This window comes from Salvia splendens, chromosome 3, assembly GCF_004379255.2.
Source record: "Salvia splendens isolate huo1 chromosome 3, SspV2, whole genome shotgun sequence".
In the NCBI taxonomy this organism is placed as follows: domain Eukaryota; kingdom Viridiplantae; phylum Streptophyta; class Magnoliopsida; order Lamiales; family Lamiaceae; genus Salvia; species Salvia splendens.
In genome coordinates, this window is record NC_056034.1 from 33,678,764 (window position 1) to 33,694,868 (window position 16,105).

Below are 16,105 nucleotides of genomic sequence, written 5' to 3' on the forward strand. Positions count from 1 at the left end.
GATCGCCTACCTTCGCGCTCAAATGAAGAAGTAGTAGTCGTGGCCCGGGTTTCTTGTATTTCAAATTTGCTTCGTCTAGTAATGTAATGTTAATTTCTAATGAACAATGCATTTTCCCGGTTTCAATTGTTCAACGAATTGCGTTTACGAGTTAAATAGGTTGGAGTTGTGAATAGTGTCATTTATTAGTTGCGGCCCGGGCCGCAACCTGCAGGGTTACAGCAGTTGGGGCCTGGGCCGCAACTGTAGAGGAATGATGACGTGGAGGGGACTTGAGGCCGGAAATGGGGACGGGGTTAATGATGCCCTAAGGGAGTAGTATTCAAAACTAAGTCCTCGGACCTGTTATGGACACGCGTACCAATTAAGATTATGCTAACATTGATTTGACTATTATATAACACCCACGCACATGAATTTTTAAAAAAATAAATAAACTAAATGAATAAGAAATGTGTATGTGTCTAGGCATTCATGAGCCAAAAGAGTATGTATGATCAGGGACCATCTCATAGAGCATTAATATTTGGCAACATGTATGATGCTCTCATTTAATTTTTGGACACCTCTTTGTTCAATTAACTACTACTAGCCACTTTTTACTATAAAACTATAGGTCAAGTAATGTTACACACTTACACTATCAAATTATTGCAATGAACGATCAATGTATGTCTATACATATAGAGAGAGAGCAGGATTAAAATAATTTTAAAATTTATATCAAAACTATAATAAAATGTAGTTCATTAGATAAAAAAATAAATTATAGAAATTAAATTATTTTGTGTTCATTATTTAGACACAAATACGACATTGAAGGATAAAATTGTCCATATTATACATACATATAATTAAAAAACACATACATTTATTGACATTATATATACACTGCATTTAGAACATTATACAGTGATAAAATGTAAACCCTATATATTGTACAAACTCCAAATTATAATCTGGACCGTTAAAAATGTTAACAAATGACAAAATAACAGTAACAAAAAAAATTTCTACACAGTGTCATCACAATGTCAACATAGCATCAACCGTTGACATTTTGTTGACATTTTTTGTTGCTATTATTTTATTATCGATTGACATTTTCTAACTGTCGAGATCATAGTTTGAAATTTGTACAATATTTAGAGTTTGCATTTGATTACATCTTTTATATACATTGTATTTGACAAATAAATCGTGTCTGAGTATACTATGTTCATCCTTAATTAATACTCCTAATGTATATTATGTGCCAGTGTGTCACAGTACACTATATTATTCATCTTTAATTAACACTATATGATAAATCATTGTTGCATGCCGTTGTAATAGAAGGCAATTTCATGAATGTTTTAATGTAGTTATGTAGATAAACAAATAATATTGGGTGCAACTACAAGAATAGTACTACTAAAGTTACTGTGGGATGTAAAATTTCTACCTGAGAATAAACAAAAACATTCAACTAATTATTTAAATCCGTAGTACAATCATATTTCTTGGGCCCATATTCTGTTTTTTAAACTTTACACCCATAAAAATGATACTCCTTTACACTGTTATTTTGGGGATTCTAAAATATGTCCTACAAAAAACCCAAAACAAGTGGACATAATTGGAGGGACTCAAGATTGAAATCAATACTGTACATTACACAATAAATGCACATCAATGAACTTGGGCAGTGAGTTATGTTGCCTGGAAAAGTATTAGGATTAATCATTATTATAAAATTATGTATTTCTTGTATATTAATTAGATTTCTGCATTTCTTAGTGTATTCGAAGACAACGAACTTATTTTAATATCTAATGTATTCATCATACAGTTTTCAAAATTTAATAACTAAAAATGGTTCTAATGTTATGGGCTATTATTGATTTTTGTTTTTTCAATTTCTGTTTTAGAGCATTGATCTACTAGGCAAGCTGGCGCTTAACTATTTTTAGGTCACACCCCACTTTTAACCATTTTTTATTCCATCACATGAATAACATTTGCTACAATCCATCACATCGCTTAACTATTTACGAATCTCACTATTTCATTTCATCAATTTAAAAATACAATTAACATAAAATCATTTTATTAATAAAAATTCATTAAAACCACAAAAATTACATTTCAAATTCCTAAAAACTAAAAAATGAATCTATTAATATGGAACGGAGGGAGTACATGATTAAAATCCTAAAAATAAAAAACTACAAAAAAATACTCTTCCGGCGGCTTCGGTATGTTTAATCGAGACATGAGGAACGCAATCATTTGGTAATATGTCGCTCGTTGTAATCGCATCATACAGGAAGTATCGGCCGTTATTGCGGCGAACAACATTCTCGTTAAAACTATTGTGGAAGTTTGGGGGGCGCTTGGTTTGGTACGTCTCGTCCGCAGCCTCTAAACATACTAGAATTGAGCATGTAGATGAAATTTTTTAGTGATAAGAATGAGAGAAGAATAAGTGAGAGATAGTTTTTTGATGTGGAAAAAATAGGTGACGATTGTGGTATTTATAGATGATTTTGGAATAAATTGGAGGTTAAAAAAATGAAAAAATAAAAAGAAGAAAAACGGCAATATTCGGAGAAGTGAAATTTTTTTAATTTAATTTAATTTTTTTCAATTAAAAAATATATATAAAAAACAAAATTTCCAACTAACACACCAATGCCCACTTGTAGAAAGGCGAGTGGGTGTCGCGCACCATAACATGCCACGTGTGGGGGGTGCGTGGCTGCCAGCAGGGGATGGGTTCTCCAAATTGGGTGTCCCTATGAGACATGTTACTTGTAATGGGTGTTCATTACCATCCCACATTATGGAAGTGGAAAATGTGAAAGCAATATATAAGTGCAACTCTTACTCCTTTAGTATGAAGCAATTTGGAAAGTGTCCCAAGAAAAAAATCTAAAAGTTTAGCCCAAAATGTGTAATATCATACTAATGTGATTTTAGATGTGCATCAACAAATCCTCTCAAGTATTACGTGAAGACCAGTTAAATGATACTCTCCATGTCTCTTAAAATATGAACTATTTTATTTTTAGTTTATTCCTTGAAATTATAAACTTTCTAGTTTAGAAAACTCTTTTCTAATAAGGTGAGATTTACTCTCTACTAATAATATTTTAATCATTTTTTTTCTTTCTATTTAATCACCATGGACTCCATTATTGTAAATTTCACCACTCCATCTGTCACTCTAAATGGAGCATTTCTAAGATAGCACGAGAGTTTATGTAATATTATTATGTGAGTAAAGTAGAAAGAATAAAGTAAGAGAGATAAAAAAAAGTAAGAAAATGATATTTCTAGATTTAAACATAGGTCACTTAAAATGAGACATTAAAAAGAAAATGTCACTTAAAATGAGACAATTGGAGTTCTTGAAAGAAAATTGACCCTACATTTCTACGTCACTACCTCTAACCCTATAACAAGTGATTTATGTGGACTTTTATTTCAATAGGCGGAACCAAAATAGTTTGATGTACAAAATGCAGACGTCCATTAACAAACAAAATTGCAGAAAAGGTACTCTATTTTCAGGGTCCATTCAACACTTCCACTAACTCCCACATTGACCCCAAATCTTCCCAAAAGTTTTCACTTTTTACAAGCTTTGACTTTCAGCATAAGCCAGTTTTGTCTCTCCCACAAAGGGACTTCCATATAAATCAAATATACCAGACCGGAATAATCGCAGTCCTGAAATTAGAATGTGATTACAAAAGCTAATGATATTAAAATACAATAGCTCAGATTGCTCTGTTTCATTTCACAAGGAGTAAAAGATTTGTAGTATTAAATTAATTTTGATATACAGTAGTAGACTTAATTGTGCATTGGGGTTCGTCTTTTTCCCCAAGTCAACCCCAGCTCTATTTTTTTTGCATTATTTTAGTAGGGATTAATTTTCTTGGGGCTAATTCGATCCAATATTAATGGGGTGCTGCTGGATTAATTGCACCCAAATTCAAATCTTCACCTTCTCTGCCACACATTTATTTCCCTTTTATCAAATTTGACCTTCCAGTTTCCTTTTGTTCTCATCCCCACTCCCATTTTCAAATCCTCTCAAATATACAATGTGGGTTTAGCATAAAGTTTGAATCTTTATCACAATTTCCCAATAATATTGTCAAGAAACATGAGGTGGGTTAGCGTCGAAAGCTCGAATCTTTCCCCCTCCCAACACCCATACCTTCCGTTTCTCTCTCCTCCTCCGCCGCCGCAGTCAAATGGGTTCAATTTGAACAAGAAGGTCACTCCCAACATGCTTCTGATAATCATCATCTTAGCCATCATCTTCTTCATCTCTGGTTTGCTCCATCTTCTAGTGAGATTTCTTCTCCGGCCCGCAAACAGAGATCCCGACGAGATCGACGATGTCACCGCGATTCAGGGCCAGCTCCAGCAGCTCTTCAATCTCCATGACGCCGGCGTGGATCAGTCCTTCATCGACACTCTCCCTGTTTTCAGTTACAATTCAATCATAGGGGCGAAGGATCCCTTCGATTGCGCTGTGTGTCTCTGTGAATTCGAGGCTGATGACAAGCTCCGTCTCCTGCCGAAATGCAGCCACGCTTTCCACATGGACTGCATCGATACGTGGCTGCTCTCGCACTCCACCTGCCCCATTTGCAGGTCGTGTTTGCTCCAGGACTTCTCCGCGATGAGCAATGTTCGGCCTCCCATTGTGCTCGTTCTTGAATCGGGAAGCGAGAGCTCTCGAGAGATCGCTCGCGTGAGCTCCGATAGGTCGGAGATTGCTAGTGAAATTGAGGTAAATGAGGAGGATCGGAGCAAGAGAGTTGTGTCGGTGAAGCTGGGGAAATTCAAGAATGTTGAAGGCGGAGGTGAAGAAGGGAGTAGTAATGGGGCTTTTGATGCGAGGAGGTGCTTCTCCATGGGCTCCTTTGCTTATGTAATGGACGAAAAATCGTCGCTGCAGGTCCCGATCAGGACTCCGGTGAAGAAGAAGGCGGCGCTGCCGCTCACACCGGGGCGGCGGCCGGCGATGTCGGAATGCGGGGGGTGTGATTCGAGGCGGGAATTCAATGACTTCGAAGCGTTTAAGGCACTTCAAGGCGGCAACAATAAGGAGGGTTTTTCGGTGTCGAAAACTTGGAGGGATGTGGCGTCGAGGAGGGCGGTTTCGTTCCAGTTCCCGGTGGAGAGGACCGGGGGGGACGGGAGGCGGACGACGTCGGAGAGGTGGGGAGGTGGAGAGGAAGAAGTTGGGAGCTGCAACAGTTTGGATTCTCAAACAAATCCACCATCATTTGCAAGGAGGACTCTTCTTTGGATCATGGGAAGGCCTAATAAGGTTGTTCATTCATCATATTTGACAGATCTTTAAGCACATTTTCCATTGAAATTTTAGTGAATTAGGCAAACTTTTTTATGAATGAAATTATTGAAATATGAGCACAAATTGTTTTTTTTTTGGCACAAAATCTTTGAAATTGTTTCTACATGTATGTTAATTTGATTTTGGAATACAACAAGTATGGTTCTTGCTCTGTTATTTAGTGGAGTGACTTAATTAGTCTTAAAAGTGATTATGTGACTGTATGATTAGTTAATTTACCAATATTTTCATTCAATGATTCTGTTCCAAATCTTGCCTTGCTATATGCATGTGAGCATTTAAGTTGCAAGGCGAGAACTGTACTAGTTAGTTTGGAGCATTTATTCTAAGCCATTAATTTGATTTGAAATCTCAATTGCCGTAGAGTATCCCCATCCGTGCTCTTGCCAACGAGCACGGATGTGGGCCCGGACTCACTTTTACTCCCTGCTCTTAGATAAGAGCACAACACCCACATTCGTATTTTTCCGCAAGGACAAACTCAAGGGTCCTACCATTCTATTATTCAATTTAAATAAAAACATTTCCACAAAATTTAAATGCATTAAAAATATCCAGAATACTATTACAAATTACAAAAAAAATTAAATTACATAATTAAAATCCTAAAAATTAAAAAGTACATAATTAAAATCCTAAAAATAAAAAATTAAAATCATAAAATTAAAAAATTAAAATCATAAAATTAAAAAAACCCACTACTCGTGGCCGAATTTCGCCCAAATGTGTTTGATTAGGTCTTCTTGTAGCTCAATGTGGGCTCGGGTATCGCGCATTGTGTTCCTTGTTTCGATCCTCTCGCCCACCGTCGTATGCACACCTCGGCGTGGGGGAGACCTCGCAGTTGAGCTTCCGGCTTCATCCTCGTCGTAAAAGCTAGCCGCCATCGGTCCTTCATCAGCTATAATCATGTTGTGCAAGATAATACACGTGTACATGATGTCGGCGATATTTTTCACGTACCACAGCCGAGACGGGGCCATCACAATGTTGAATCGGGCTTGAAGGACCTCAAAAACTCTTTCGACGTCTTTCCGAGCGGACTCTTGACGCTGCGCAAAAAGAACCCGTCTCGGGTCTTGCGAGTTGTTGAGCGTCTTCACGAAAGTCAACCACCTTGGGTAGATACCATCGGCGAGATAGTAACCCATGTGGTATGCATTTCCGTTGCCGGTGAAGTCGATCGCCGGTGCTACACCATTCAAAACATCATTGAAGAGTGGTGAAGAATAGAGCACGTTCAAGTCGTTGTTGGATCCGGCAATACCAAAATATGCATGCCAAATCATAGGTGATAGTCGGCGACCGCTTCAAGGATAAGTATTGGACCGCCGCCTTGGTGGCCGCTTAAGTGTTGCCCCCTCCAAGCAGTCGGGCAATTCTTCCACCTCCAATGCATGCAATCAATGCTGCCAAGCATACCAGGAAAACCATGGATTGTTTCGTGAAGACGAAGCAACCGTTGGCAATCATCGGTGGTGGGTGCCCGAAGGAATTCCTCACTAAAAGTTGAACGAATGCCGTCGCAAAATTTTTTAAGGGAAAGGATTCCAGTTGACTCACCGACATGCAAATACTCGTCGAAGAGGTCAGCCGTTTGCCCAGTAGCAAGTTGTCGGTTGGCACATGTACACTTCTGCAACGCCGAGAGACTTTGCCGACCGGTTGCGTCTGTACTTATTTGAAAGTATTCAACACGGGCAGATAATGTGTTGACAATACGCATAAACAAATATTTTGACTTGCGAAAACGGCGCTGAAAGTAATCTTCCGGAAACTGCGGCTGGTTGGAAAAATAGTCGGCAACGAGTCTTTCGTTGGCTCCCTCCCGGTCACGATGGATGTAGCGGCGAGTTGATCTAGTTGGTCGAGGAGGAGGGGCGGGGGTATTCGCGGCGACATAGGCTTCGTAGGCGGCACGATATTGTTTATAGTATTCTTGTTCTTCGCGCTCTACTTCCGCAATGAGATTGATGAAATCCATTTGAGAGGGTTTGAGTGAGAGAGGAAGATGTAAATAAGTTGTATGAAACAATATGAATGAGAGATGATTTGATGTCAAAATTAGATGATGAATGTGTGTATTTATAGATGATTTTGGGAATAAAAAAATAAAAATAAAAAAAAAAATCCAGAAAATGGTAAAAAAAATGGCCATATTTTTTGGAATCTGAAAATATATTTTTAAAATTTTTTGGTATTATTTTCAATTAAAAAAAAACAAAAAAATAAATTTCCAACAGAAATGCCGTTGGCCAATCAGAACGCGCCACGTCAGCTGCTTGCTGCCACGGACGTGCTCTTAGGCCATCCACAATGGGGCGGACGACGGACGATGTGTCGTCCGCGCCCGACGCTTAGTCCGCGGACGAAGCGAGGACGATAGGGCATCGTCCGCCCACTGTGGGCGACGCGGACGATGGCGCGGACGATGCAACGCCTTTTAGTTTTTTTTTAAATTCGAAAATTTTGTTATATATATACCCCAACTTCACTTTTCATGTATAACTTTTCGATTAACTTTTAAACTCTCAAATTACGCTATAAAATGGATTCTGGTGGTTACTCAAGTCTTAGTAGCCCGATGTTTGGAGATGGCGCACGGTGGCCGGGTACATAACCTGGCGAATATCGGTTGTTCGACGCCAACACGCAGTACGATCCGGACTTCAGTACGGATCAAGGCGACACTTGCCTACGCGGATTTGGCAACGGCCTCGAGGCGCGGAAGTTGTCGGATACGCACAACGCCCTTATGAAGTGTACGGATCCGGCCCAAGCCGAGCGCCTCCAGAGGTTGAGCGATGAGTTGAGCCGGAAGTTGGGGCTTTTGTAGGATAGTCATTTTTTTATTTCTAACTCGTGTAACTTTTTTTTTAAAGCAATGAATTTTTTACCGTTCTTTTAGTTAATCGTTGTGTTTTTTAATAAGTTTGCATTTATATATTTGAAAACATTTAAATTAAATAATAAACAATAGTAAAATGCTTAGGGCACCCCTTAGGCGCGCCTTAGGGCGCCCCACTGCAGGTGGAAGGGCAGGAGGATAAAATGTTGATGTGGCGGTGCATAGGGCGGGCTTTAGGGCGCGCCTTAGGGAGCCCCATTGTGGATGGCCTTAGCTAAGAGCAGCGCCGCGCCAACGGCAAGAGCGCAGCGGCGAGCAGGCGGTGCCGCGCCGCTGGTATGGACGGACGAGCCGCTGCTCACCGCTGCGGATGCTCTTACCCTTCTATTCTCTACATTGATTTAAAAAACTTTTCTTTTTTATAAAATTCATCGAATTTTGTCAAGGTTTGGTAGTTGTGAGCATCAAATCCAGGTATGTCAAAATTTGGTAGTTAAAAACTTGGAAGAAACATGGATTTGATTGCTAAGTTGGTTGCTGATTTTCAAGTTTAGGTGTGCTGGAGTTGAAAATAAATCAGTCAATCTGCCACAATGGCTACTGCTAATCTTGATTATTGGAGTCTAAGATATCATTAATTTATCCACATTTTTTTGCTCTTTCTGAATTAAATAGAAATGACTTGTTTTGCTTGGCATTTATTTTGATATGGCCTTCGGAAGTGTGATTGTCGAATGTAACATCATATGTTGGGTTATGAATATCAATTGGATTGAAACGTGGACCCATTGAGATAAGAGACGTTAGATATTTTTTTCAAGTTCAACGCAAAACATAATGAAATTTATTAGTATTAATTAATTGGAAGTATACAGTATTCTATTCCCTCCATTCCATCCAAAAAATATACACTTTCGGTTGGGTACGGGTTTTAATGCAAAATTAATAAAGTAAGAGATAGATAAAAAGAAAAAGTAATTAAAATATTATTAGTGGAAAATTAGTCTCACCTCATGAGAAAAAATAGTTTCTAAAATTAGATTGTGCATACTCTTGCGAAAATAACTAATTAAAAAGTGAGTACTCTTGACGATTCGTATCTGAATACTAGACCATAGATCTTTAATCTATATCCCAAACTCTAGATATAACTTTTTTTGGAAGAAACTTGTTAGAAACTAAGAGATATCTTGAAAGAGAAGAACAAAACTCTAAGAGGAAGAAAATTTTGGCCACCTCTATTAGATGAGAGGACTGAAAAATATACACCTTGTGGTCACTAGGTCAAAAACCTTTGATATGGAGGCTAGGTGGAACAATTCTTTTTTGGGTAATGCATGTTAATGGAATTCCATTTTAATGAAGAAGTTTAGTTGTATTCCGACTCAGGGAGTGACGCACAACAGTTATGCGTCGTTATTAATGAACGACGCACAACCCTTATGCGTCTTTGGTTAATGACGCACAAGGGTTATGCGTCGTTCAAAGACGCATAAGAATTATGCGTCTTACCCTAATGACGCATAACTCTTATGCGTCACACTGGTAAGCATTCCCGCCTGTCACCCGGGTGACCCGGGTTCGATCCCCGGCAAAGGCGCATAATTCTTTTATAAGAGTAAAATCTATTTGCCAAAAATAAATGTTTAGAATAACTCATTTTTATCAAATACTAATCACTTAAAAAATTGCGCCGTTGCCGGGGATCGAACCCGGGTCACCCGGGTGACAGGCGGAAATGCTTACCAGTGTGACGCATAAAGGTTATGCGTCACTAGGGTAAGACGCATAATTCTTATGCGTCTTTGAACGACGCATAACCCTTGTGCGTCATTAACCAAAGACGCATAAGGGTTGTGCGTCGTTCATTAATAACGACGCATAACTGTTGTGCGTCACTCCCTGAGTCGGAATACAACTAAACTTCTTCATTAAAATGGAATTCCATTACTAGACTAGAACAAAAGTAGAAAGAGCTCGAGGCTAGGTACATTCCTTCATCTCTTATTTATAAAGTTGTATGATGGGTTAGGTTAGGGATCTATGGGGGTTGGACTGAGTCTCACCCTATTGGACTATTACTATATACATAATTTAATCCAAGTCCAAATGAATATATTCTTGTACCACCACAGAAGAAACATTGACCGTCCGTCCAATCCGAGATTACAAACAATTTGGGCTATATCCTTAATTTAATTATTAGTGTCTATGATAATAATATCGATTACTTAATTTGTAGTCTTGTCACGACCCGATCCTTGTTAAGGATAACAAGAATGGGTGATTCGCGACTAATAGGGGGATTAAAGAAGCGGGGTAGAAGGGGGATGTAAATCAAGGAAGACTGGAAGAAATACTAGTCAAACAAATACTGCAAACGAGGAACCGAATATTTGGTTACATGTTCTCAAATAGAATCACTCACCACAACAACCAGATCAAAGTTCGAAGGTGAGACTATAAGCTTCTCACTTAACAAAAATAAATGCAGCGGAAAGAGGTCCCTACTAAACGACTTCGTGTATGAAGACACGAATCGCCGAGAAATCCACAAGCTTATTTAATAGCATCGACTCCGATCAATTCTTCTCCACCTTGACGTTCAACCTGCACATTTATAAATACATGCAGGGCTAAGTGCATGAGTACTCAGTGGACACGTGCCGAAAACAAAACATACAAGTATAAGTTGTCATCCATCAACAGTATCACACAAAGGTTTTTCTTAAAGAAGCCCGAGCATACTAATTTCTTTTGTGATCTTAAAAGTCCGACTCATCAGTCTAAGTTCTTGTGTATTCTGCCATGTCTGATAATCTAGTGTACCGTGAAGGTGGCCACCTTCAACAGTACCCTCGCCGGCCAACCTCTAGATGGCTCACGACTCTTGTGCACCACGATCCAAATTGAAGCATTTTGGTGTAGCCAAAACCACCAAACGAATATCCCCAACAAACAAATATCTTCAACAGACAAATATCTCCAACAGGCAGGTCTCGAAAACAAACACTTTATGGCATGACAACGACTTTAAAAGGAATGATCACATATTCATTTTTGAGAAAAAAGTATTTCATAACTTCAAAACATTTGCTTTATATCCACACTATAGTGCTGGATATTAAAAGAAAGCCCACCTGGTATGCTTATCTCCAATTAAAATCCTCGTTTGGCCTCACTTGCCCCTTGAACAAACCCTCCTTTAGAAATAAATAGCGTAACACGCTAATTAGTACTTGAGCTATTTTTCTGCGAAGGAATGCATGCATCCTATATGATAGCATCTATCTTCTAGTCTCGGCTTATAGGATTTTCTTTCTTAATCCTAACTCGGCTTTACTGTACGGCAATACTTAGTTATTCCGCTTACTAAATTGGAGAAATTTTGTTTTCTCTTAAATAATTAAAGTGTGGATTCTTAAAATCCCTCCTTAAATTCCTTCTTCTTCGGATTTTTCTTAAGGCCGCCAATGGCGTCGGGGGGCGACGCCGGTCTGCCCTTCGCGTCTCTGCTTATATTTTCCATCTTCGAAACTCAAATTATTCGGAGATTAATTCATTTAAGCTCCAAGCTTAATTGCTTAAATTAATTCCTTTCCAAATATTATTAAATTTCCAAGTCCACTAATTTAAATCATGAAGTCCATCCCAACCAGAATCCCTGGGCCCAAAATTTAATCGGCCCAACTCATTAATTAATTAAAGTGACCCAATCCTTGAATTAATTTAGTGGCCCAACTACTTAAATGGAAAAAAAGGCATGAAGCCTATACTCTCCCACTTCATCTCTCGGTTCTCATCTCTCTCTCTTCCCTCCAAAAATTCTCAATTCACTCTCTCACTTTTCAGATTAGGGATTCAATGGCAGCTCCTCCTTCCGCCTCGTCTTGTCGCCACGCCCCGGCGAGTTCGCCACCCCCGTCGCTCCTCTCCGGTGGGTCCGCGCCGGGGTGGCCTCTGTTCTCCCTTTCTTCCTCACCCCGTCCTTCCTCTTCCTCGGCGGATTCGCCGTCCGTTCAGCAAGGTGGAGGTTCGCCGGCTCCGCCTTCGCCATTCACCACTGCCTCCCTTGCGAGGCGGCCACGACTCTCACCGGCGAATTCACGACTGGATTCCCGCATTCTCTGGCGGAGCCGCCGATATGGAAGGAGGCGTCGCCTCACCTCCGCGCTCCAGCAACTCGCCGTCTCTGTCCTCGCGCTGCCTCTCCGGCAGCGCCGCCTCCTTGGGCGACTTTCCGGCTATGTCGTCGCCCGAGCCTTGCCGGGCAGCTTCTCGTGTTTAAGCTAAGTCCCCTCCTTTCCCCCTACCCCTTTCAAAGCTTGGTCTTTTAAAACCTTATGTTCTCGGCAGTAGCTTATTTGGGGTGAAAGATGTGATGCTTTAAATTTTGCATGTGGAGCCTACTGTGTTGATTGGTGCCTTTGCTTATTGTTGTGGACATTTTATTGAGCTTCTATGTTCTTGGCTATCTACTTGGTCTATATGATGCAAAAGGGTGAGGTTGGTGTTTACCTCTCTCGGTGGATCCTCTCGGTTTGCCCTCCTGTTTCTGCCGCCTCGCGCCGCTGCTCCTCACTCCGTCGCCCCCTTTGTCTTGTGAAATCCGATAGAACGTAGGTGTGGAGTGGGGAGGGGATGGCTGTATTTATAGGCCATTCCTTTGGCTTCTTGTGGCAGTTTATGGGGCATTGGGGTTTCCATCTTCTGTTTCAAGCTCACCCCCTTTTGGGCTTTATGTTTATGTTGCTCATACCAAAATGGTGAAATTCTTGGGGAAGGAAAGTCCTCCCTTGGCTGTTTCTTTGAGCATCGAAGCAAGGGACTCTACTCCTCTATTTTTGGCTTGTGGTTGAGCCTTGTCATTGGGTGGCAGCTTGGTCTTGCTTCCTAGTCGGTGTAATTTGGAAGGAGGCAATTGGTGGCTGTCTCATAGCCAAGAACTGCAGCCTCTTGGCTGTTCTATCTTGTCTCTTACTTCCCCCTCTTAATTGGGCTTGTCTCCCCTTTCCTAGGCATGCACAAGGGTCAAGAACCGCCGGTTCCGGTTCATGAACCGGCGGTTCAAGGTTCAAGAAATGCTTGAACCTGAACCGGCCCGCCTAGCTCCCGGCGGTTCCGGTTCAGGTTCAAAAAACCGGCGGTTTACGCGGCGGTTCAAAACCGCCGGTTTTTGGCTTGAACCGCCGGTTCCGGGTCGGTTCGACGGTTTGTCGACTTTTTTTTTGCATTATTCAACTATTCAATTTTTAATCAAATTACATTACACTTTCAAAGTTGTTTATGTATGAAATGTGAGTAAATAAAATTGAAAAAAATACGACTAAAGTTACAATTTTATTGAAATTGCATGTTTACAAGTTACAACAATTACAAATCGAAAACATATGCTGGTCTTGAAGTCTTAAACAAAATTTAAATACAAATGAGACTACTAGTCAACAACTAATTACAAATGACAAGAACGACATTGAAGTTCTTAAACGTATAAGTGTATTATATATATACTCTTAACCGGCGAAGAAGATCTTTCTACGTAACTAAATTAAGGACACCTTTAGCAATTCAACTTAAAATGTTGAGTTTCGTCTGACAATCAACAATTATAGTAGAATTGTCAAAAGTTTTCCTCATTTAGCCGTATAGAGAAATGTACTTCATCGACTAGAGTATATACAAATACAATTATGTAATTGTATTTGCATATTTTTAAAGTAGGAATTAATGGGAAAAAAAGAAATAAAAGAAAAAGGACTTGAGCTCAACTTAAATTTAAAATTTAAGTTGAGGTGCCTACGTATCCCAATTGCTCATTTGCATTAGGGAATCAAAGTCCACGTACTTCTCTTACCTTACTTACCTATTTGGCTTGGCCGGCGGCGGTTGACGGTTGGCCTAAGCTTCATCCCCGGTGAATTCATCTTGTGATCCCTCTTGACGATCATCTCAATCATTTTCTTATTCTCGGACGTCAGCTTTGGCCCAATCATCAAGTAACATCACGGCTTCCATATTTTTCGTCGAGAGCTTACTTCTTGATTCATCCAACACGCGCGAGCCAACACTAAAAGTGGACTCGACGGCTACGGTGGAAGCCGGAACAAAAAAAATCTCCTTGGCCATTGAAGCAAGGATGAGAAAATCTTTCTCGTGGGTTCCCTACCAATCGAGGACGTCGATTTGGGCGGGAGGAGTATGACCTTCATCACCAAAGGAAAAGAGTGAATCAAAATATAAATCTAATTCACTGACCATACCTGAGGACCTTCCGCCTGTGCTGTAGTTGTATAGGTCGGCTAGTTGGGATTGCGCGTCAGGGTCATCATAATCGGCTTGAAATGCAAAGCCATAGTTATGTTGTGGAGGAGGGGGTCTTCTGACTTGGTGAGTGGTGTTATACTTGGTTTCATATTCGGTGTAGAGAGAGCGCAAGTTAAACTCGAGGTTTTGTTGCACAACTGACCGGTCCGGGAGGTTTATTTGAAAGGTTTCTGAGAGGTCGACTCCAAATTCGTCACTGGTATCGGAGTGGATTGCTTGAAGGGGACCAAGATCAATTGAACTCAAATTGTTATAATAAAAATCTAAAATTCTAGAGGTACCTGCTAATTTCCATTTTGGATCCAATACCTTTGCAATCAAAAACACGTTAGGAATCTCACTGAAATACTTGAGCCATTTTTCAATCATATAATACAAAACGTACATTAACTCGGGAGAAGATGAAGCATTTTTCATTGCAGTTTTAAAACCAAGGGATATGTACATGCAATGCTCCAAAACACGAACAGCAGTGCAATAATAAACACCCGACAAGTCAACAGTAGCATTTTTAAAATATTTGAACAATTTAAATAAAGCCAAACTGTTATCCCAACAACTGTGCGAAAGACATAAATCACGGTAGGGATTAGTTCTATAAAAATCACATAAAGCATCTTATGTGTCAAAGTAGAATTCAGACAATCATATGTCGAATTCCATCTATGAGACACGTCCATAGTAAAATTCGTGTACCTGACATTCTTTTGATGGCAATATTTCTTCCATGCTTTGCCAATAAGTGACTTTTGATGGATTAATCTAACTGCATTTCTAATAGGAGAAACATGCTATTGCCATAATTCAAGCGCATCCTGTACACATAAATTTAAAATATGGCAACTGCATCTTTGATGAAAATACTTACCTCCAATTACCGGTGTACAAGCCGCAATCAAATCGGCGATACTTGCGGTGTTGGCAGTTGCATTATCAAAACCAATAGAAAATATCTTGTTGCATAACTGAAACTCATTCAACACTTGTATAATCAAAGAAGCAATTTCGGGTGCATTGTGTGGAGTTTCAAATTCTCTAAAACCAATTAAACGCTTGTTCAAAGTCCAACTATTGTCCACAAAATGAACCGTAATACCCATGTATGAATGACGGTTAAAACAATCCGTCCAAACATCTGAGCAAATGTTCACCCTGTGGCCCAAGTTAACTAAATAATGTGATAATTCTACCTTTTTCTCCAAGCATTGCCGAACGGTAGATCGTTGCACTGTCATTCTACCTATTCTTTTGATTGCTACATTCAAACCACTTTGCATAGTAACCTCAAAACTTTTGTCATCAAAAACATTAAAGGGCAAATGCTTCATAGCCGCCCATCTAGTCATTGTATCATCAAAATTCTTTTTCTCATATTTAAATAGAGGCGTACCTGACGAACCCGAGCCGGCGGGTTGGAAGTTTAGTTGGCTTTGGGTAAAGGTAGTGCCGCATTCTACCCGATGCTTTGTCACCAAATGGCGACGGAGGGTGCCATATCCACCACCGACGGACCATTTGTACACTTTATCGCAATAGTTGCAGTGAACATGAAA

At 39.9% G+C, this 16,105-nt stretch overlaps 1 protein-coding gene across 1 annotated transcript; it reads left to right on the forward strand.

Annotated features, from left to right (window-relative positions):
• The first annotated feature begins 3,774 nt into the window (after positions 1-3,774).
• On the forward strand, positions 3,775-5,536 carry LOC121793598 (RING-H2 finger protein ATL13-like). Its single transcript, XM_042191631.1, has one exon. The coding sequence runs from the start codon at positions 4,157-4,159 to the stop codon at positions 5,366-5,368; it is 1,212 nt and encodes a 403-aa protein (XP_042047565.1). The 5' UTR covers positions 3,775-4,156; the 3' UTR covers positions 5,369-5,536.
• Positions 5,537-16,105: the final 10,569 nt, after the last annotated feature.